General features: G+C 47.8%; 2 protein-coding genes across 14 annotated transcripts in view; one reads left to right on the top strand and one right to left on the bottom strand.

Annotated features, from left to right (window-relative positions):
- The window catches only part of GATB (glutamyl-tRNA amidotransferase subunit B), a 91433-nt gene extending 82549 nt beyond the window's left edge, over positions 1-8884 (top strand). For 2 of the 3 annotated variants that reach the window (XM_045798838.2, XM_045798837.2), the window contains 2 exons: positions 4618-4752; positions 6246-8884. In XM_045798838.2, coding sequence (XP_045654794.1) covers positions 4618-4752; positions 6246-6374 — 264 coding nt within the window. In that variant the 3' untranslated portion in view covers positions 6375-8884. Of the gene's footprint in view, positions 1-4617; positions 4753-6245 lie in introns of those variants that run through there. The other variant, XR_015726506.1, reaches the window with a different exon arrangement.
- FHIP1A (FHF complex subunit HOOK interacting protein 1A) overlaps positions 6802-23334 on the bottom strand; it is a 241748-nt gene continuing 225215 nt past the window's right edge. For 10 of the 11 annotated variants that reach the window (XM_087866513.1, XM_087866508.1, XM_045798829.2 and 7 more), the window contains 3 exons: positions 21368-21546; positions 20870-21008; positions 6802-14202 (listed from right to left, as the gene is read on the bottom strand). In XM_087866513.1, the coding sequence (XP_087722639.1) occupies positions 13949-14202; positions 20870-21008; positions 21368-21546 (572 nt within the window). In that variant the 3' untranslated portion in view covers positions 6802-13948. The remainder of the gene's footprint in view (positions 14203-20869; positions 21009-21367; positions 21547-23334) is intronic. The other variant, XM_087866512.1, reaches the window with a different exon arrangement.

Raw genomic sequence — 23334 nt, 5'->3', positions numbered from 1 at the left:
TCACATTGTCTTTTCATTTTTGTTGTAACACATGTAACAGCATTTTGTGTAAGACAATATTGATGTGTAGGTACTGAGGAATGATTCTTGTGAACAGACAACATTCACTTACAGTATCGATAAGTACGGTAATGTATTTCTCTTATGATTTTCAATAACATTTTCTTTTTTTTTTTTAAAGATTTTATTTATTTGACAGAGAGAGACAGCCAGCGAGAGAGGGAACACAAGCAGGGGGAGTGGGAGAGGAAGAAGCAGGCTCCTAGCGGAGGAGCCTGATGTGGGGCTCGATCCCACAATGCCGGAATCACGCCCTGAGCCGAAGGCAGATGCTTAACAACATTTTCTTTCTTCTAGTTTATCGAAAGGACACAGTATATTATATATTATATATATATTATATATATATATAACTACAAAATATGTGTTAAACAACTGTTTACATTATCAGGTTTCTGGTCTAGAGTAGGCTGTTAGTACTTAAGTTTTGCGGGAGTCAGAAGTCCTATGTGGTTATTGACTACACAGCAGATCAGCACCCCTCACTTCCATGTTGCTCAAGGGCCAAATGTATTACTGTAAATTGCTCCCTTTATGTTAATATTTGCTTTGTATATTTAGGTCCTCCTGTATTGGGTACATAGATATAATTGTTCTGTCCTCTTGTTGGATTGATCCCTTTATCATTATGTCAAGTGCCCTTTAGTCTTGTTACAGTCTTTGTCTGAAAAAATCTATTTTGTCTGATATAATTATTGGTACCCCAGCTTTCTTTTCATTTCTGTTTACATAGACTGTCTTTTTTTCATCCCTTCACTTTCAGTGTGTGTCTGTCTTTATGTGTGAAATGCGTCTCTTGTAAGGCAGCATTTTGGGGTCTTGTTCTTTTTATCTCTTCAGCTACCCTATATCTTTGGAATGGAGCATTTAATTCATTTACATTTAAAGTAATTGTTAGGTATGTACTTACTGCCGTTTTGTTCATTGTTTTCTGGTTGTTTTTGTAGTTCTTCTGTTCCTGTCTTCTCTTGCTCTCGTGGTTTGAAACCACAAGACTCTTAGTGTTCTGTTTGGATTTCTTTTTCTTTATTTTGCATGTGTCTATTATAGGTCTTTGGTTTATGGTTACTGTGAGCTTCATAATATAATATCCTGTGTATATGGCAGTCTGTTTTAAGTCGATAGTCGCTTAAGTTCAAACACATTTTAAAAGCACTACATTTTTCCTCCCCTTCCCATTATGCTTTTGATGTCGTATTTTAAATCTTTTTATTTTGTGTATTCCTTAACTAGTTTTTGTAGATATAGTTGATTTTACTACTTTTGTCTTTTAACCTTCATACTACCTTTACTGTATGTTTGCTTTTATCAGAGATCTTTTTCTTTCACAATTTTCTTACATCTGGTTGCGGCCTTTTCTTTTTCTCTTAAAAACGTCCCTGTAACGTTTCTTGTAAGGCTGGTTTAGTGGTAAGTAATTCCTTTAGCTTTTCTGTCTGGGAAACTCTCTCTCTCCTTCAGTTCTGAATGATAATCTTGCCAGGTGGTATTCATGGTTGTAGGTTTTTTCCTTTCGGCACTTTGAATATATCATGCCATTCTCCTCTGGCCTGCAAGATTTCTGTGGGAAAATCAGCTAATAGTCTTATGGGGTTTCCCTTGTACATAACTAGTTGCTTTCCATTTGCTGCTTTTAAGATTCTCTTTAGCTTTTCTTTTTTGCTATTCATCTTGGGTGAGTCCCACTACCGTCTTCCAGATGCTGATCCATTCTTCTGCATCCGTGAATTTGCTATTGATTCCTTCTCCTGTATTTTTCATTTCAGTTATTGTATTCTTCAGCTCTGATTGGTTCTTTTTCATATTTTCTCTTTGTTGTAGTTCTCACTGTGTTCATCCACTCTTCTCCCAAGTCTGGCAAGCATCTTTATGACTGTTACTTAGAACTCCTTATCAGGTAGATTGCATAACTCCATTTTGTTAAGTCCTTTTTTTTTTTTTTTTAAGTTTTGTCTTATTCTCTTCTTTGGAACATAGTCCTCTGTCCCTTCATTTTGCCTAACTCTCTGTATTTGTTTCTACGTATTAAGCAGATCAGCTACATTTCCCAGTCTTGAAGGAGTGACCTTATGTAGGTGTGCTGTGGAGCCCAGAAACACAGCCTTTCCTGGTCACTAGGACCGAGTGCTCCCGGGGTGGTCCCTCTGTGAATTGCATGTGCTATTTTGCTGTGCTTGGCCATGAGTGTGGCAGGCACAATGGTGAGCAGGGCTGGCCCCCAGCCCAGCTGGCAGCAGTGCGTGACTGCGACTGTTGTAGGCATGCTGGGTGTGGGGGGGCGCAGCCAGGTCCACCCACTGCAGCAGAACAGGAGCCACTTTGGGGGAGTGCCAGTCCCAGCTACTCCAGCTGTGGTGCACAGAAACTGCTTGGAGTGCCCACCAGAGCAGTCAGGGTAGGTCTGCAGGGGAACACCTGGGTGGCTGAGCAGTGCTAGCAAGGTAGATGGAGAGTGTCAGAAATGGCGCCCACCAGTGCTTCCTTTGCCCAAGAAAGTTCCCACAGATCCACACGCCTCTGGCACATACCCTAAGATTAATCAATAAATCACCTTCATGTATGGCCCAAGCACTTTTCAAACTGCTACCTCTGAGCTGGGTGTCAGAGTGAGTTTGTGTGCCTGCCCTTGAAGAGAGAGTCTCTGTCTCCTGTAGCCCTCCTGCTCTCCCTGCTGATTTTTAAAGGTAGACATTATGGGGATAGGGGCTCATCTTCCCAGTGCAGATCCACAGGGCAGGGGTGCCCGATGTGGGGCCTGAACCTCAGGGAGGACCTCAGCATTTGTGGTATCCATCCTGCTCGTGGAGTGCCACACCAGGCATGTGGGTCCCGACTAGACCACATCTCTGCCCCTCCTGCCCATCTCAGTGTGGCTTTTTCTTTAGATCTTTAGTTGTGGAAGAGCTGTTCTGCTAGTCTCAGGTGGTTGTCAGCAAGGGTGGTTCCATGTGTAGTTGTAGTTTTGGTGTGTCTATGGGGGGAGGCAAGTTCAGGATCTTACTCTGCCATTGTGATCCTGTCCCCCTAACATGTATTTACTCATAGAATTAGAAGCTGTGTTTTAACAATTTTAAGTCAATTGAAGAAAAACAGATCAGGGAGAGGGGTCAGAGAAACTCTTCAGACTTGCTTTTGGCAGCTCCCCGAGGATAATCTGCATTACAGATTGTTCTGTGCTCCAATTCCTGTGCTGCTGACACTCCATTAATAAGTTTGTTGAAGGCAGGGAAAGTTCTTATCTGCTTTTGTGGCCCTCTCCCTCAATGTCTTACCCCTTTTCTGACTGAATAAATAGTTGCAAAACTGATTGAAGGCATATGTATTCAGTGTTTTTTAAGAGCAGGTACAGGTTTTCTCTAAGCAGCCAGGGCTGTGCGGTGTAGCTGGAGGGGCGCCTTGCAGGGTAGCTCACAGGAGGGCCCACCAAAGACCTCTCTTGGCCACAGTCACTGTGGGTCTTCTGACAGCTGAGCTGAAGGGGCACCGACTGTTACAGCCATGAGAAATACGTGTGGTTTGTTTCCATCCAGATCGGCGAAAACTTTGAGCCCTACTGAGATTCCAAGCATCTTCCCCTTCGTTTGTTTTGCTGTATGTGCTAATAATTGACAAGCTCTCTTTTTCTGGGAGGAATGGCTCCTGGCTGGCCCGTTCTCAGCCAGAATGTTCACAAGGAACATTCCGTGCTCGGTACTGACTGCAGGCAGAGATGGAGCAGGCGCCACAGGAGACTAAAGGAGGAGCCCACACCCCCCCCTTCCAGCTTACGCTAGAAAAACAAGAGGAGTGAGGAAAACTACCCTAGGAAATGCCTTCTTTAAAAATGTATTCCTTTTTCCCGTACTTTGATAAGATTGGGGATTTGTTATTGCTGTTATTTTTTTTTTAAGTAGAAAAATACACCATTAACTTAATTATCCTAGCCAGATTTGGGCCTGGCTCCACCAGTGGGGGATAAATGCGGCATGGCAGAGGCCCCTGTGGATTATGATTTATGTTTTTAGTTATTTTCCATTTTGTAGCTTCATTATGGGGCCACTTTCTTGGCCCCCTACAATCATAATTCCCAGCAGGCTGACTTTTCTTGGACTTCTGATTTCAGTGCAGTGGTTACCTCCCCCAGCCTGTGCCGCCCTCTCCTTCAACAAAATATCACCTCAATTCATTTATTTGGTGGACGTGAGACAGAGCTGCCCCTGGCTGTCTGAGTCCAGGCGGCAGGGGCCCTGTGAGTCATCATCGTCTCGAGAACACCTCCTCCAGCCCCTCTCTGCCGTGGGGTCTGAGTCAGCGAGCGGGAAGGAGCCGCTGGCTCCACAGGCCCCGTCTCTGCTCGGTCCTGCGAGACAGCTGCGCGTGGGAAGGTGCGCGGTGCGCATGCGTGCTCCCTCGAGCGGCTCCGTCCCGGGTGCATCAGGAGAGACGGCGCCCCGTGGGCCAGGCCCGCACAGCTGGGAGCTCACTGAATCTGCTCTGCCCCCCAGCTCTACTTGTCCTGGCCCTGGCGAGCAGCGCAAGTATTCACCGCTGTCTCCCTCCCCCTCGTCTGGCCTGTAGGTGTTCGAGGAGTTGTGGCGGAGTAAAGGGAAGACTCCATCGCAGATCGTTTCAGAAAAGCGGCTTGAACTGATGCAGGATGAAGAGGCACTGGAACGGGTCTGCCACGCCGTGATGGAGGGGCATCCTCAAGTGGTAATTATCCCCTGCAGCGTGAAGAGGGGCTTCCTGTGCAGCCGGGCCGGGGTCCACCCTCCTGGCCGGCACAGGCCCGGCGCCGGCCTCTCCACTGCTCCCCTGCGCCGCCCAGACGTGCTTCCTAATAAGGGCTGGCCCAGTTTCATCAGGAAGCCCCTGATAAGTTTTATCCATTTTTAGCTAAGGTCAAGAGCTGAAATTAGGTTAATATTAGAAAAATACAACTTTTCCTATAAGGACTGTCCACCCCTGGGGTTTAATCTCCTGGAATTGGGTTTACCGGGGTGTTTCTCAAGCGCACTAGATCCGAGCTCTGACCTCCCAGCAGGACGCACTTTGAATCTGTTCTGGCTCGCTCTGCTCTGTAAGGAGACCTCTCACTACCAAACCAGCAGGCACGACTGCAAAAAGGGAAGAAAGATAGGCAGACACCAGCTCCCTGCCTTTAAGAGGTGGGAAGAGAGAAAGGGAAATTATTTGTAAATTATGGAGACGATCCTTGACAGGAGCATAGCTGAAAACCAAGTCATTTTGTGTTCTGAGCATAGAACAAAATATAAAAGCTAAAGTGAGTACCATCCCTCCCTCCACAAGTCCAATCATATCGTCTAGAGATTTTTTAGTGGGTAAAAAATTGCTAGCATCTCTTTGAGAATAATACCCACCCACCCGTCAGCTTGCTGGGGACACTAACAGCTCTGAAAAGAGCTCTCGATACGGAAAATGAGCTTGCGCTGGGTCTCGGCAATCTCCACCTTCCTGCCTCATCTGTAGTGACTGATAAAGACACACTTTCCCTTTCCGACTCCTTCTGCGGCACCGAGTGCAGATACCCACAGATGTCGTTACCCATCAGGGTGCCGCAGAGCGGGAGGTCAGGGTGGGAGGCCCTGACAGTCTGTGGCTATTTGACAGGAATCCGGAGCCTCCTGCTCTTGTTGCCCCCATCCTGCCCACCACAGTGCACTCCCCAACCCAAATGCTCCCAGAGAGTTGCCATTTTGTGGATTTGTTTTCTGATAAACATGTCTTCGTGGCAGGGAGCTGGGGGGTAGAAGGCCATGCATTTCAGTGCCTGCTGACCACCACTGGAGGATTAGAGAGGGACCTCCCTCTGACTAGACTAGATCATTCATCTTCGGGTACTCACCCCCAAGACCGAGAAGCTCCGCGTCCTCGTGTCCCTGCGGCGCCCAGGAGAGTGCCCTCGTGCCTGTGCGCCAGCTTTCGCTACAGGCAGCCACTCATGGTGCGTCACAGCCCTCTTCTCGTCCACCTTCCTCAAAAGGCAGAGTAGCAGACATCCCCTGTGACAGGAGCCCAGGGACCTCCTCAGAAGCTCACCCCCTCCTTCTTCTTTTTCTCATTTTATATCTAATGCCAACAAAAAAGAAACTGAACTTAAGTTTTAGTAAACATAAACCTTAAGCTAGCATTTTTAAGTATGAGTGTCATTATCTTCTCCTCTAAAACAATTTCTATCTTTAAAGGTAATGGACGTGAAGAGGGGAAACTCCAGAGCTATAAACAAACTGATTGGGTTGGTCCGAAAAGCGACTCTGAGCCGAGCAGACCCGACTGTGATAAAGGAGATCCTGGAGAAGAAGCTGTCGTCATGAGCCGTTCTGGGTCCCTCTGTGCCCGAGGGAGAGCAGAGCGGCCGTGACTGTGACCCGGAGATGGTGCCACCTGCAGTGCGGGTGAAATAGCACAGTTCCAGTGCTTCATGATTCGGAACTAACTGAGACCTGTTTCAGATGCTGTCACCGTTCTAAGAAAACTTTTCATTTGTTGGGATGCAGTATTTTAGACCTGAAAGTAGAGGAGTGGAGCTAAAAACCACCACAGAATTGACACGCTGTAAACACAGGTTTGTCTCAGGAGGCCTCGTGCGAATGGGAAGGAGGGTGTTAGTCTTACTGGCATTCCCTCATCCGCAGACTAAAAGTGACATTGCCCGTTCAGCTCCCTAGGGATCCCGGAAGGTAGAGGTCTGAGAATTAAATGAAAAATTTTTTGTGAAAAAAAAAACAAAAAACATAAACAGAAGTTTTCAAATAAATTTAATGAATAAAATATATACTGAAATATCACATAAAAAATTAACTTACACTTCAAAGAATGTGCAGTTGACAACTCCCTCCCCACCCCATCCCCAGGCCAAAGAAAGGGAAAAAAAGCTGTAACATTAAATTGATTTGTTTTGCCTGGGAAGAATAAGATTATAAGCCAGGACATCAGAATCTTGACCTTTAACAGTAATTGTGGTACAGTTAACAACATCATCATGAAGGCTGGGCTGCCTTCGCCCCTGCGCTCGGGACAGGAATGCTGTGTCCCTTCCCCCGCACCGGAGCAATCCTTCATGCACTGCGTACCTCTGTTCCCTCTGAATCCCCACACTTAGCGGCCAAGACTGCTTTTTACAAGCACATGTCAAACTGGCATCAGAAGAACAGACTCTTTGGAGTCTCTTTACATGGACTTCCCTAGCCTACTAAGGAGAGTCCAAGCATCTCCCCACAGGCGGTGCTGCCGTGGCCTTCCCTGTGGCCTTCCCCGTGGCCAGTGTAGCAGTGAATGGTGCTCAAGCTGCTGGCTGTGGCTCAGGACCTCCCTACCTCAGAGTGTGACCGAGGCATCCCTCTGACCCAGCCGAGAAAGACGCAGGGACAGAAAGGAGACCAGTTGTGCTGTTTATTCCAGACAAGCGTGAAGAGGTAAGATTTAAAAAAAAAAAAAAACTTTCAGGAACAACGAGTGACTAAGAGAAGGTGTTCCCTCACCCAGGAGGCCGTGTGGTCCTTACTCATTCTGTTCCAATACTGAAAACTACTGGACCTGGAAGTAAGATATTTTTTCTTTTCTAGAGAGAAAGGCAGAGTCCATTCTCTCTCCTCACATTGCAGGTCTGAATTACAATTGGGCAAAGACAGTCTGAGAGTGGATTCTGGCAGGATCATTGTTTTGTAAGAATAGGGTTGAGTTTTGTTTTACAAACTCTATTTTCACCAAAGGGCTGGCTTCTTGGACGTCAAACTTTACAGAAGCCACTGGGGGATTTCTCCAGACCATTTTAAATCAAGGCCTTGCTTAATTGGGTGATTGGGGTGGGGAGGCAGCTGGATGAAGACAGTTTACCAAAACTGTTATGTCCGTGTAAAGTGTACTCTGGACTGATCATTTCCAGAGAAAAATGCCATCATGAGAACACCTGATCTTTGTGAGGACTGCTGACCTCTGACAGTTGCCCCATGGTCTTGAATGCCCACTTCTGAAATCCTGAAAATGGGACAGTTATGTTGTTACAACTGCTAATAGAAAAAGTAAAATCAAAGCACAGCTCAGATATCTTCCTTGGAACCTGACTATATATTCAAAAGATATGTTTGCATAACAATGATGTCAGAAATTCACAAAGTATGGCTCTGCTCATAAACGGGCCTCAATCAGATACAGTTTTAAATCCCTTTGCGTGAGTGAGAATTCAGTCTGGTTCTTTGCGGTTCCAATGAAACTCTCATTAAAATGTAGGAGTTGGTGTCCTCGGTAAAGCCATTGCCATCTGTCATTGGAATCCACACACCTATAGGCTGGGAGGGGAACGTGCGGGAAAACTGGCTCTTCCCCAGGTCGGCATGAACCAGCTCTACCTGGTCATGCCCAAACCACGTGTTCTGTTAGTTGAAAAGGAAGCTGGTTGGTTGGTTCTGGTGGGAGGCTAGGAATGCCAGCCTCAACACTGGGCACGCTAGCTGGCACAGAATAACTCTAGTGAACGTTGATCAAATTAGCGGACAGCCTTTTGTGGGGCCTTTCGGTGTGAGAGGTTGGTGCTGCCAACCAGTAGGCCTTTAAATTCTGGACATCTGCGTCTAGGAAGGAGCTTCTTGCCTCTGTCCAGGCTTATGCATCCACGTGAACTTCTGTTCCTGTCTTTCAAAGTAAACATGCCCAGGAAAAGGACTCTAATTGTTATTTATACCAAGTTTAGCTTGTCTCGGCTGAGCTTACACACGTACACTTCTGTAGTTCTTGCTTATCTGGAAGAAGGCTGTGGGATTTTTCAAAGTACACACCCTCCTCGAGCTTTGAGTTGGTTAATTCAATACACAGCTTATGGGAATGACCCACAATTGATATCGTCTCTTCATTTCTATTGAATGTGCTGCATCTCTTCAAGGATTCTACGTAGTGACTATTGGGGGAAAAACACACTAAGTCTATCTCAAAGGCCATGTTCTTTACCCATTACCAAGAGCAGCATGAAAACGGCTGCCACGCTTCTCTGGCGGATCTTAGACAAATGTATTCATGGATTATTTGTGAACATGGCTGACCCTAAAGTGAGAGATGGATAGAATCTGACTGAAATCCTCTCGTTGCTTCCCTTAGTCAAACAATTTAGCAAAAATCATTTATGTAAGATCAACACCAAATTCCCTCTTAAAAATATCTCCAGGGCAAAAAGGGGCCTTGTTACAGGCCTTTTGCAGACTTGTCCCGATAAAAAGTCAGCAGACACACTCAGAAGCACAGACTTCTGCAGCCTCAGCTCCATGAAATTTATAATCTGGCCCGAGAGCTTCCATCACCCTTGTCAGGTTCTGAAATGACATAGTAAATCCAAACTCCCCAAAAGATGCCTGAACTACGCCTCCAACGCATACTGATCGAGCCTAGGGGCAGTCTTGTAACTTGTGTGGCTGACAGTGAGTTAGGTCTACTCACATGTCGTAAGATGGGAACAAAATCCACAATGACCCAATGGGATAGGAAGGGGTAGTCCTGGCTAAAATCATCATCTGTCTTAGGATCCGAAGTGCAGACATCAAGGAACTAAAGCCTTGTCCCTGTCCTCTTCCCTGTAGAACCTCACCAAAAATCTTTCACTAAAGCCCTGTCTACCCAGTTAATAAGCGGCCAGGGTAATCTGTCCTCCAAAACTAGGAATGGCCTAATAAATGCCTGAATGTGGAGAGGATTTACTGAGGCAAAATTATGCCGAAAACAATTCTTAGTCTTCCAGAGAGCTCTGTCTAAAGCCTTAGGTTTATGATGGTCATTCAAAGAGGGAGAAAAAAAAAGTCAACTCCCATTTTCTTAAAATGCTTCCTCGATGAAGTGATTTAGGATGGAGTATAAACGGGTTCGACAGCGTTCTGTTGTAAGCTGCGATCTGATGGAGAATGAGTGCTGTGTGATTTATAGAATGAGGGCTGAAGCGAGAAGGGGCCTGAGAAGCTCCTCTTACTGACTTAGAGCTGGTGTGGCCCCGGCCACCTAGAGGACGGCTGCTTCTGGGAAGAGCCAACACTGCACAGCTGGCTGGGCTTCACAGCAGGCCACACGTTACCCGGCCGGGGCCCGCGGCTTGAAGTAGCACGTGCAGTGATAGCTGTCCTGCAATAAACTGTTGCATAAAAATGGCAAGCTTGACAGCCATTTCAGGAAATACAGGATCGGTAATTAGCCATTAAACTGAACTGCCCTTAAATGAGAACCAGAGCTTGTGCTGCACCCACTTCCCATCACACCCATGACACGCCTCACCCCGGCCGGGCAGCACTGCCCTCACGAAAGCGACCTGCGCACACGGATCCAGATTGAGAATACGCAGCCCTTCTGCAACCCCGAACCTCGCAACAGAGCTGCACGTCAACTCAACATGACCATGGCAACCAAGCCCATTCAGAGACGTCCAGACAGCTTTCTACCCTGAGTACCACTGGCTGCCCAAATGGAACCCAAATATTCTCGTATCCTGTTTCTGGATTCTGTTCCTAAGAGGATGCTCTCCCGACAACACCTTGGCTCCATGATGTCTCCATGGACTGGAAATCAACAACTACATCTGACCTAAATTAAAGCCACTTGTTAAGGAAAAGGTCCTGAGAACCCAAAAAAGACCTGAATGCATCCTCCCTACACATGAGAGAGACCTCAGGTCCAACCCACCAATACATCCAAGTATTTTCCAAGACAGCACTAGATAAAAGGGTAGCAATTTCACGATTCCTCTAAATACCAAGGAAAGGAAGTATCTACAGATTACGAAAATCACCTCTCTTTAGCTGGTTATTCCAGCATCCCCATTTCATGGCTGGGAAATTGTAATTTCCCCCACCCCCCGCCAAGAAACTGTATTTTAGGCTAAACTCACCTGGAATTTCTTTGCTTGAAATTTTAAAAACATTGACTTGGTCATTTCTAAATATCAATTTTAAATATCCCATTGCTCAAATATACTCTGAATCATAAAATTCACTCCATCTAGAACTTTATCTCAGACCCAGCATTATGAATTGAAATTTATATGTGAGGTTCCAGGAACCATCGGTTGCTTCCACTGCCCAGGGCCATCAGGCTAGACACCGCGACGCCAACCTCAGGGCTGCGGCAAGAGGGTCCGTGTCCACTGTGTCTTCCAGCAAGTAGCACAGTGTCTGAGCGCGAGCCTGTAGTGTGAAACAGTGACCACACTCTGGGACCACATTTTAAAGCACACCAGTATCTTTACAGACTTTTTCCAAACACATGACAAAAATTAATTTCTAAGGGCCTCACTTATTACTTTGACTGGAATATTCTGCTTCATTACCATGATTTTTTCCCACCAAGGAGTTCCCATCATCACCCACCTGCTGTAGAGTATCTTCATATCTGCCTAAAAGTTCGTTCCTCCGAACCCCTCAGCACTTGTTCTTCTCTATTATCGCTTCAGGACTCCGCTGTTTCTCCTCTAGTCTGTCCACACCATGCCCTGAACCGTCCTTACCTAAGCCACCTGGCTGTTTCCCTCAACCGTGGGGGGTCTTCCAGTTCTCCATAATGTATTTCCAGGTGCAATTTCCAACTTCATTTTGAAAGCCCCCAAACACAATACTCTGGAGGAGGCCTCTACTGGATTCAGAAAGATGAACCAGTTCCCAGTTCCAAATAGGGTTATCATGTGAGTTTGCTACCAGCGCCCCACCCTCGGAGTTAATTTTCCTGCCCCCCACCCCAGACACTGGTCATCTCTGTCCCCCTTTAAGGGAAGTTTAGCTCAGTACCTATTTGAAAAAAATGCTAGGCGGCACAAAAGCAATTTCTTTGCTAAAAGGGCACCTTCTACACAGGGGACTGTGGTGGTCTATAATAAAGCAACATGGACTGAAGAAGAATCGACCCCAGCAGCAGATAATGGATAGAAGTGTACATCACATCAAAAAGCTAAGGGATACACCTTCCAGATGTGACTTTCGTATTTTATGTACCTGGTAAGTCCAAACTGGATGATAAATACTTGTGCAAAACAAAGCTAGAGAAAAATAAATTACAGCTTAAATTCCATCTTCCTGTTCCTTTTTCTCTACCTTAAGTCACCTTCTTCTCCAGGGGAGACCTGGGGGGTTGCCAATACAAGTGAGCGCCAGGAAGCCACGAGCAGGCCAGTCTGCTGGGCCTCACTGTTCCCACTGCTGTACCACAGCGGGGCAAACCATTTCTCAAGACAGACGGATGTGAAGCCAGAAACAGACAACAGGTCGGTATCTTTGGTTTCTTGCTTGCCCTGGGAAACACTGAGGCTGGCTGCTGAGAGCCTCCTAGCCCAGACCAGGTCTCCTGGGGTCATCGTTCCGTGGGCTGGCTCTCTCTCAATACCAAGCTGTTCCAGGATCCGTGCAAGGCAGAAAGGCAGCCTGTGCTCTGCAGGGTCGCAGATGTGACTCTGTCCCCCGCTGCCCTCCTATGCGAGCCGCCTGATTAAACCCGACCCATACTCCAGAGGCATGAACGCCACACCCAGGCCTGCCCCCAGGGCTCAGCAGCCCTGCCCACAAAGAAAACCAGGAGAGCCAGGACTTCCAATTTCCCTCCAAACAGGGAGGTCCACCCCTGTTTTGTGCTTCTCACCTGCCCAAAATAGAGGGGGGCAGAATTGAATATCCACAAATATCAGCTGTTTATGGTCTCATTTTTAACGTAGTGATTTTGTGTGTTTCCCCCTCTTGGTGGCTTAAGGAGATGGGCGCTGAGTATAATTACGCCTCTTGGAGCAGGCTGCAAAGCAGCACAGAGGCACTAATACATCATGTTGGGGCCTTCTAATGAACCCCATTACTCAGCAGGCAGCATTTCTGTGTGCAGTGAGTCACCGGCAGGCACTTGGCTTTGCAAGGCTCCCCGTGACCTGTTTGCACTAACATCCCAGGTCCCAAAGTGGCTGTACAGTTCCTATTTCTCTGCAAAGTGCAACATATGAGAGAACACAAACAGAATCTAAAATAATCGCCAGTATTTTTACAGGTTGCATTTAGTTTACTTTTATCCTTCCCCCCCCTCTCCATACTCTCCCCTTAACCCCCCAAAAACCCACTGTGAAATAGCTTCACAAATTAATCTGTTTGCCTTTCATAAAACACTTAAAAAATAATGATACAGAAGTATATGATACCCTGCTTTCTTCATCAGCTCAAACTCCTAAAAACCAATGTAACAGTTTGCATAAGTATATTTCATTTTGTGCAAATCTTACTAAAATAAGGCCATTTCCAGTGTTTAGGTAGTGATCTACTGATTAAAGAAAGCTCTCAAGCAACAAGAAAATTTCCCTGCATTCCAAATTCTCCACAACTACACCTGACTTCCGAGGCAGAGAGCTGAGACCAGTGGATTTGCCTGCACCATAAGGCAACACGTTGGGCAGAGTGCAGATCTCGGAAGTCAAATGCAAAGGGACAGAGGATATGTGGTTATGTGATGGAGGCAAGAGGGGCTCCATCTTTACTCTTCCCTTTTATAAAATGGAGCCAAGATGCCGAAGGCAGCGGAGCAAATGGGCATCCCCCGTGTGCTGAAGAGCGTATCAGCCTTCTGACATGGGTACTTCCAGAAACCACTGGACCCGTTTCTGCCTCGTGTGATCTCAGCTGCAAGATGAGTGACTCAGAGGGATGGGAGAATAACTGAAAACCTTGAGGAAGAAAGGAAACCTGCCAAAGGAGCCACCAGCTTATAAAACTTACATTCTACGTAAGGGGGAAAGACCCGGCTAGAGAGAGAGGCCGTGTACAGAAAACTGCCCTCCCCGCAAATCAAGTATTGTCAGGAGATATCAAAGTAGAAACTTCTGTAAGCAGCTTTGCATTTAACATTCAGTCGGGACACTAAAACCTTAAAAAACAAGAACCTCTATTTTAAAAAAAAGCTAACAACAGGAGTCCTCAAAGTCACCCAGGATCTTGTAGCACAGAATGGAGTGTTCCTGGGCCAAGGCAGCCAGTTCCTTCAGGAACTCAGGGAAGAGAGCAGCGGCCAGCATGGTGTTCCTCACCGGCAGGGGTAGGCTTGGGGGCACCCCAGCCACCTTGGCTCTGTTTGTCAGGAAGGGCTGAAGCACTCTTGGGGGACCATCCAAAAGGTTCTTGCCGATTCCCGTCCTGGAAGCATCCTGAATGGAATCTGAAAGCGGAGAGAAAATGGTCACGGTGACGTTCCCTGGTCCTTCACACCCACCCTCTTAAGTGAAGTATGTGTGTTTGGGGGCAGGGGCTGATGGACTCTCTAGCCATGGCTTCAGTCCCTGTCACTGAAGTCTGAAGACACAGCCCTTGAAGACGCATCCTACCCACCCTGTGGCACACGTTTGCCCAGCAGATAGCCTCCAGCACGGGGCATGTGATAGAAGTTTTATCCCGAATCCTGTGCAAGGAACTTCGTGCAGGAATTGTGGCAAGAAAATAGGCTGATGAGGAATGCTTCATGCCCAGGACACGGCGAAGGGAAAAAATGATGCCACCGCATCAACCAAGGGAAGACTTCACTCACTATATGTTATTTGGGGGAGTCCAGAGGCTCCACCTGCTCTCCCCAACGTCCTGGTATTGGGGCAACCATCCTACCTTGGCCAGTCAAGCCCTGATCACACAGCAGAGCTGCAGGAGACAAGCCGGGCTAAACAAGCCACTCCAAGCTCTCTGCAGCTCGGGCCTCGAGGGCTCCCTCAGGAACCCCGGCTTCTTGAGGCCGGGACCTCTGGCCTTTTTTGGAGACTAGAATGGAAAAAGCCTTTTAAAGGCTGGAAATAATGGAGAGGAAGTTGGGTGCTGGTAAGACCAACCAGACCGGGAATTTCCCATAACCGTGGGCATCTAGTGGCAGCAAGTGGCTCGGAAGCCTCCCTTTAAGAAAAGTTTCCAGGGGTTTCCATCTCAGTTTCAATAACACAGGTCTGAGATGAGATGAGCCCAAACGTTAACATATTCAAATGACTTGCATTTCCATATCAAATCAGTTTTACTAATTAAAATGGTTCAACTTTCCTGACTACTTAATTCGTAAATATCTTCAGCCTTCATATATTCATAGGAATTATTTATGCCTCCTTCTGCCCCTACTCAAACAGTCTCACTACTCTTTATAAATCATTACATTCAAGTTCTTCATTATTTTGGCTGCTTTTTAGAATTCAGTCCCATTTTTCAACACTCTGAGAAGAGTGTTGCTTAACTGCAGTACTAAAAATTCTTGACATTTATAGTACTTTCCACATCTCACTCCTAGAGTCTTCAGTGTTAAAAAAAAAAAAAACCTTTACTGTTTTAAATATCTTTTAAAGTTTATCACAGTTCATGCCATAAAGAACTGGAAAAGTGGCTGAGAATCGGTCTGCTGCTACCTTTTAGCACAAACACAGAACACGTCCCGACAATGGAGGACAAAAGCGTTGACATCACTGACTTACACTGCCAACCTTGGAGACCACCCCCTTGGCACCCCCACGCCAGTCCCCCCGCACTGCAGCTCTTCAGAGTGCCCAGCAAAGCTCACAAAGGAAGCTGGCCTGGGAACGGTGAGCAGTGGGACTCATGGGCAGTAATTCCAGACCGAGCTTCTGTTTGTGGAATTCCTTTCCCCACATCTCTGCACCCCTGCATCTTATCAGCAGTGGTTAAGAAGAGCACAGACTCTGCCACTTACTGGCTGAGTGACATCGGGGAGGTTGCTTTACCTCTCTGTACTTTGATGTCCTCGTGTGTCAAAAGCTCACAGAGTTGTTTAAGGGTTAAATGAGTCAATAAGCAACTCAACACCAAAAACACAAATAATCCAATTAAATGTTGGCAGAAGACCTGAAATAATGAGACCACGATGAAATACCACTTTACACCTGTCAGAATGGCTAGAATCAAAAAGACAAGAAATAATAAGTGTTGGCGAGGATGTGGAGGAAAAGGAACCCTTGTGCACGGTTGGTGGGAATGCAAACTGGCGCAGCCACTGTGGAAAACAGTATGGCCATTACGCAAAAAATTAAAAAAAATATATATCAAATGATCCGTAATTCCACTTTTGGGTATTTATTCAAAGAAAACAAAAACACTAATTTGAAAAGATATGTGCACCCCTATGTTCACTGCAGCATTATTTACAATAGCCAAGGTATAGAAGTTACCACCTAAATGTCCACTGATGGATGAATGAATAAAGGTGTAGTGTGAAGGGCACCTGGGGGGCTCAGTCGGTTAAGCGTCTGCCTTCAGCTCAGGTCATGATCCCAGGGTCCTGGGGTGGAGCCCCACATTGGGCTCTTGGCCCAGTGAGGCGTCTGCTTCTCCCTCTGCCTGCTGCACCCCCAGCTTGTGCACTCACTCGCTCTGACAAATAAAATCTTTAAAAAATAAAAAAAAATTAAAAATAAAGGTGTACTGTGTGTGTGTGTGTGTGTGTGTGTGTGTGTACATACACACATAATGGAATATTAGCCATAAAGAAGAATGAGATCTTGCCATTTGTAACAACATGGATGAACCTAGAGGGCATTATACTAAGTGAAATAAGTCAGACAGAAAAAGACAAATGTCGTATGATTTTACTTATATGTGGAATTTAAGAAATAAAATCAATGAACAAAGAAAGACAAACAGACTCTCGAACACAGAGAACAAACTGGTGGTTGCCTGAGGAGAGATGGCGGGGGGCTGGGGGAAATAGATGAAGGGATTAAGAGGTACAAACTTCTAGTTATAAAATAAATAAGTCACAGAGATGAAAAGTACAGCGCAGGGAGTATAGTGAATCACACCGTAATAATGTGTGGTGACAGATGGTGACTACACTTCCCACGGGGACCGCTGAGTACTGCAGAGAGTTGTTGCATCAGTGCTGTACACCTAAAACTAACATAACACTGTTTGTTAATCGTGCCTCAATAAACGAACAAAGGACAGGTAAAAAAACACAATGAGTCAAGAGGTGTAACGTACACAGGGGCCTCAATGGACCATCCATCACACGGTCAGCAATTCAGCGGCCACCTACTTCACAGAGACTTCCTGTTTCCTGCCCCACATGCCATTCCCTGCGTTCGCCTCCTGCCCCATGTTATTAACCAACTAAGGCCTGCATTGCCTTTAGCCTGTGTTCCCATGTTTGCAGTCCTCTCCCAGACTCTGGGATTTCTGAGGGCTGAGCCCGTAGGCGATGTGTCCTTCACGGCCCCCAGCACACTTCCTTAGTCATGGTAGAAGCTAATGAACATTCGCCGAGTGAAGGAGGGAAGGAACTGGCCAACATCAGGTCTTCCCTGCACCTCATCTCCCTGGAGCTGGTTCATATGCCTCATCTCTATCTTCCTCTTTCACAGTCACTCCTCCCTTTCCCCCAAAAAGGGTTTTTGTGCCTCATTTATCTAGCTTGATCATGAATTCAAAAAAAAGTGTCACCACTTTAAAAAAGTGTCATCACTAAGGTTCATTTACCCACTTGAATCCAAGAATCAAAACTGTCTTCACTACTGAAGGCAGGAGCGTGCACAGGGAGACCCTTACAGAGGGCTGTGTAATCAGCATGGGAGTGGCCTCTCCGTGTGTCACAAAGTGCCACCAGGCTCTCAAGGAGACCCGAGTTATGGTTCCTGCCTGGGAACTTGCCGATCATACAATGTCTCCATTTCCTCTCCCGTAAAATGGAAATACCACCGACCTGACCTCCCTCCCAGAACCAGAGATCTGAAAGGACTCTGAAAATAACTAAATACAAGTAAATACAACCTCTGTGGTTTGGAAGGTATTCGAGGGGAAGAGGCTGAGCCCAGAGACCAGCAGTCTCAAGGACGACACTGTGACAGCCGGCACAGGAAATCGGCCTGGGGAGCAGGGCGCACACAGACCTGTACTTGGGTTTGAAGCATTAGTGAGGAGGCTCATTTTTCACCAGGGCCGCCAGGAGCCCAAGGGAACGCAGGGCCCGGGGGACAGAGCAGCTCTGGCTGCAGGCGCCCGGGTTCCACCCATCACAAAAGGGCTCAACAAGCACACACGAGCACCCGAAGAAAAAGGCAGGGAATGAATAAATAAATGTCACAACGGGAGTGGTTTTCTAAAATGTCGCCCTGAGTCTGAAAAGCTGCAACAGAGGGTTCTCAAGACGAATACTAGCAAGATGTCAATATCCGGCGAGAAATCCGTTCAGCACGCACCTCTGGTCCACAGCACCCAACGCTGTGAACCCCAATAGCTGGCCCATGACCAGGACTCTCAATCACGCGCCCAGATTCAACTCATTCATAGGCGGTCACATCACACTCGATGCTTCGGTAGTCAGCCTTGTGCAAGGGAACAGAAACGTCCCTCATTCTGTGAGCTTAGAGATTTTTGAAGTTGAGAGGAGGGGGTCACTTTGGGAATCTGAAAGAAGTTGGAAGGTTAGTCTGAACAACTCCGTTAAAGGAAAGCCTTCAGCTCAGGTCATGATCCCAGAGTCCTGGGATCAGGCCCTGGCTCTGCCTGCTCAGTGGGGAGCCCGCTTCTCCCTCTGCCTCTGCCTGCCGTTCCCCCTGCTTGTGTGCTCTGTCAAATAAATAAATAAAATCTTTAAAAAAAAAAAAAAAAAGGAAAGTCTTCTCCCCTAAGGGAAGCTTCTCACAAGTCAAAGCCCTCTGAATGTCACAGCCCTTTGAAAGCATCAACCCTGGCTGACTAATTTGATAACCATATGTGGTGGGAACGAGTTCAAGTTCCCCTGGGCACATACCTGGCAGCCACTGCCATGAGACAGTCGGAAGCCAGGACAGAGCACCAGGTGTGAGTGATCCCCACCCCCCTTGCCTAGAACGTGTGGGTAAGGAAAGCCTGGGAAGCCGGTCAGCGTCTGCACCGTCCACTCCGCACGCCAGGCACGCTGGGCATGCCACTCTCAGGCACCCGAGCTTTGTGACCCCAGCTGACTACTCCAAGCCTCTAATTTCAGCTGCCTTATACGAAAATGAAGCCAACAGTACCTTCAAATAGCAAACAGTGCTGTTGGAAAATAAAATTGTCTGGGGAAGCACTTCACAAATTGAAAAATACAGATGAACACTAAGCGTGAAGTGTCATGTAAGGAGACTCAAGGCACCTTCTGTCTACAGATTGCAAAAATGGCCATAAGTCTTACAGTTCTTCCCACCGAGAGGTAGATGGTTTGCTCCGTTCTTGAACCTGGGCTGGCCCAATGATCTGCTTTGGCCAAAAGAATATAGCAAATTAGCCTCAAAAGATTTTATACACCCCTGCTCCCGCTCTTGCAACCCTACAGCCATGATGTTGCCGAGCCAGGGCTAACCTCCTGGATGATGAGAAATACAGACCTCCCCCCACCATCCCCACCACCCCAGCCGGCTCCCACCCAGGTGAGTGAGGCCATCCCAGACATCCAGCCGCCCACCGATGGCAACACACATTCAAGCCCAGCCCAAACCCGCCAAGCCTGCCCCCGATCAGAACGCCCAGATCGCCATGTGCACAGACTCATGAGCACCCATAAATGGCATCCTTGAAAGCCACCGAGTGGCTGCACTGGTTTGTTATGCACGAAAGCTAACTCTCCCAGGGTCAGTGACAAGCTCCGGGTTCAGGAGGAACACAGGTAACAGGCCAACCGTCCGTGAGCTAGGAGAGGCCATGTGGGGCCCACAGCCCAGTTTCCCACAGAGATGTGGGGGCCCCTCCCCTGCATGAAAGGGTGGAATCTTAAAGCCTGCCCCTCATCTCCCAGTGGCACAGGCCCACCTTTCTTTCAAAATCTGCCTTGCAATGCCCTGAAGGCTCTTCACAGCCAGAAAGGACTTGAGATGGAAAACAAATCCTTCATCTAAAAGTCAAGGAACAGGAGGGCCCAGTGAGGCCCAGTGACCAAGATCAAACAGCTACACAGGGACAAGGTCAGGCCATCAGAGTTCTGCCATCTTTTCAGCTTCCCTTAGAGGTTTAAAACTTGCCCCGAGTTACATTTCTGTGTCTCACTCTCAATCTTGTTTCTGATCACATGCCTTTAGCCTGGGACCCAGAGCCTCCCCCACTCCCCCCGCTCGCCACTGTTCACCTGCCACAAGGCTGACTTGTCCGTGTAGGGACAAGCAAAAGCCAGCACAATACGGGGCAGGTCTAGTTTGCACTCACCTCGGCCTAAATCATGGCTCGGAAGACAACGAGGCATCAAATTCACCCAGCCTGAGCTTAAACGAGGCAAAGTGGAGGTGCTCCCCAGGCCTGGCCAGCCTGCAGGACCGATCCGGGCTCTCGTGCTCGGCACCGACCACCGCCCTCCCCCAGCCTGGCACCCCCAGAGCTGACGACAAGGCGCTCTCGGAAATGTCAAGCTGAGCATGAACTTCACTTCCCCCAGTCCAAATGAATAGTTTACCTTCTAGAGCCCTCAAGCACATTTATTTTGGGCCTGAGAGTCTCTGAAAACATAATAAAGAGAAGAGATGCCCTCCCCAGGGTAGCAGTGGCCAAACTACGGTTCAGAGTGTGCCCATAACGCCTCTTGCTGGCCCATATGCGCCAAGGGATTTATTCTAGCCGAGCAACAGCACGCAGCGCTCCTCCCCCGAACCGCCGCCAGGTAGGCAAACGAGCGCCCTACCAGCCCCTCCCGCTGGGAACGGGCCGGGGCGCACGGGGGGACCTTTCCGCGGGTGTGAGAACACTCAGAGGAGGCTCGTCCCGTCGGGTAAACACGCAAGTGTGTTCAGATGCTCCGAAGGCCCAGGAGCCCGCACGGCATCTGGGAACCGCAATCAGGAAGGAGGCTGGGGAAATGGAGGAACGGCTGGAGAAGAGACACAGCGGAGACCCTGGCTTACCTTTGGTTAGCGACTCGGGCGTCAGGTCGGACATGTCCACTCGGAAGAGCAGGTACTGCTGCGCTTGGATGAGGAGCCCCGGGAAGTCTCTCTCCACAGAAGCAAACTGCTCGATCTTGTTCTTCACCGAAGCGAGGACCTGTCACAAACAACACTTCCTGATGTCAGTGCTCCACAGCGGAACTCCAGCCTCGGTTACCGATACGTCTGTCAGGTGCACGCCTCGCCGCGGGAACTTTAGGATATGAGGCACTTGCTTGTTTTCAACGGCCTGTGTGCTCGGTAGGGCACCCTCGAAACACCAAACTAAATGAAGCTTTGCAATTGGTCTAGAATAATCTACACAACAAGCATAACAGGACGGGGAAGGAGAGCAAGTGAATTAGAACAGAGGGAAAATGAGAGAAACAACCCAACGACAAAGGGAAAGAGAGAAGCAGCCCTGCTCAGGAGTACCCGTAGCGTCAACAGGTCCGGCTGTGGGCCCGGCCGACGCACCTGGTAGAGAGAGCGGACGCTCGGCTGGAAGACCATGTTCGTGTTGAGCAGAAAGGAGCGCAGGAGTGGCTGGGGGTAGCTGGCCAGTTGAGTGATGATCCCAATCAGCAGCAAATTCACATGTAGAGAGTTCTCCAGCATGTTCTCCAGCTTCGACAGGACCACGCTGATGAATGGGCCTGCAGGAAGAGCACGTGGCTTCAGGGCTGCCTCAGCACCGGGCACATCCCGTCTTGACAGCTAAGGAGCCCCTGGAGCCACAGCTCCCAAACCACAGGCCTGCCAGGTGCAGATCAAATACAGCCACGGCGAAGAGCGCCACGCCTTCTCCTGACCCAGCCAGAACACAAAACAAACCACCACCCACCAAAGAAAGCGGAAATACATGCGTGGGAGCTGGTATTTTGATTCCGTGAGGAGTTCTGATACTCTGGAAATTATCACAGCTCTTGAAAAAGGTCAGAGCATCAATAATTTCATTTTAGAAATTAAGATCTACTTCTCCACGCTGCTGCTGCATTTCCTGGGACTGCCAAAGCTCAAAAACCATGGTATCCCTCACCTCACCAAGCTGCCTACCGGGCATACTGGGGTGCCTCGTGTACACATCACAGACCAGCACAGGTTTTAGTAACAAAAAAAACCTTTGTGTTAGTGACCAACACCAGACACATATAAACTATGTTACCAAACAGCAACACTGTAAACAGGGACTGTCAGTCGCCAGTGAGCACCAGGAGAAAGATTCTGACTCGTCAGATATCACAGGTTGGAAGAACCGAGGAAGAGAAAAACCAGGGGTGAATGAGGTCTGGGCTGTAACTTGACTCACTTTCGGGAAGTATAATTTGATGCGTCATAGGTTCCTCAAGAAAGAAAATCTACAGGACCACAAAAGCCGTTCATAAATAATCAGGCAAAAAGCAGCTTTGACTAATTTGGATCACTAGAAAATTAATATGCTTTATGTTGAAATTCACTAAAGACAGTAAAAAATAAAAAAAAATACTCTGGCATTAATCAAATCACTTGAAGATGTTTTCCATGTTTACCATAAAAGTCATCCATTAGCAAAATGAATGAGAATTCTGTATTTCCCCCGGTGGAGCTATGGATGATGCCTAGAAACCATGGCAGGTTTCTAACAAAAGCACATCACCCTTGATGAATAAACCTGCCTTATGAAGATGTCACCAACATTAATACAAGTTTAACAAAAACCTACTTCACCACAAGATGCTTCATTCAGAAGCGCTGGTGGCGAGAGAGTAAAACCCTTTACAAGAAAACGGAAGCCATCCACGAGAAAAGGCAACACCAGTCCTAAACCTTATACCCGTGCAAGCAAGTGATGGATGATGGCAAGACTCCCACTGCTGGCATTACCGAGGATGCTTCTATAGGGACCTCCAGCAACAAAGGCACCAGCCCCTTGTGTGTTCACATTAGCCTCAACTTCCCCACTCTGGGATGGGGACAGAGCTCCTCAGTCACGTCGCACAACACAGGCACTCAGTGACCTCCTCGAATAGAGAGGCTTCGCAGAGGCCTTGCTCACAGAACACAAAACTGGGAGAGTTTGTCAAACACATTCAGAAACTGGATTAGGATCCCACTTTGAAAGCAACTTAATGAGGCGTCAGCAAAAACCCCAGAAATGTCACTGGTAACTCTTAAGGCGTCACAACACAATTCGAGCTTGCCAGGCGGACGTGCAGGGAGAAGGCTGCCACCCTCAACTGCCTCGACTCGGCCCAGTCTTTCCTATCTCATCCCACCCCCCACCCCACTACGCCCACCCCCACTCCCCTGCAGTCCCTGGCTCAGCATCTGTTTCTCTCCAGAGGGAGCAAAGACAGGTGAACGAAGTTACTTTAGGTGGGTAGACTCTCCCGTAAACACATGTCCTTGACGTGAGCCCATGACTGCCCTCCCATGGCCCGACTCTGTACTTGGCCAATGGGGCC

The sequence above is a fragment of the Ursus americanus genome, chromosome 13, assembly GCF_024610735.1.
Source record: "Ursus americanus isolate L20-20 chromosome 13, mUrsAme1.1.p, whole genome shotgun sequence".
NCBI lineage: Eukaryota > Metazoa > Chordata > Mammalia > Carnivora > Ursidae > Ursus > Ursus americanus.
Note: the sequence above shows the minus strand (reverse complement) of the source record. Positions and strands in the feature narration are given on the sequence as shown.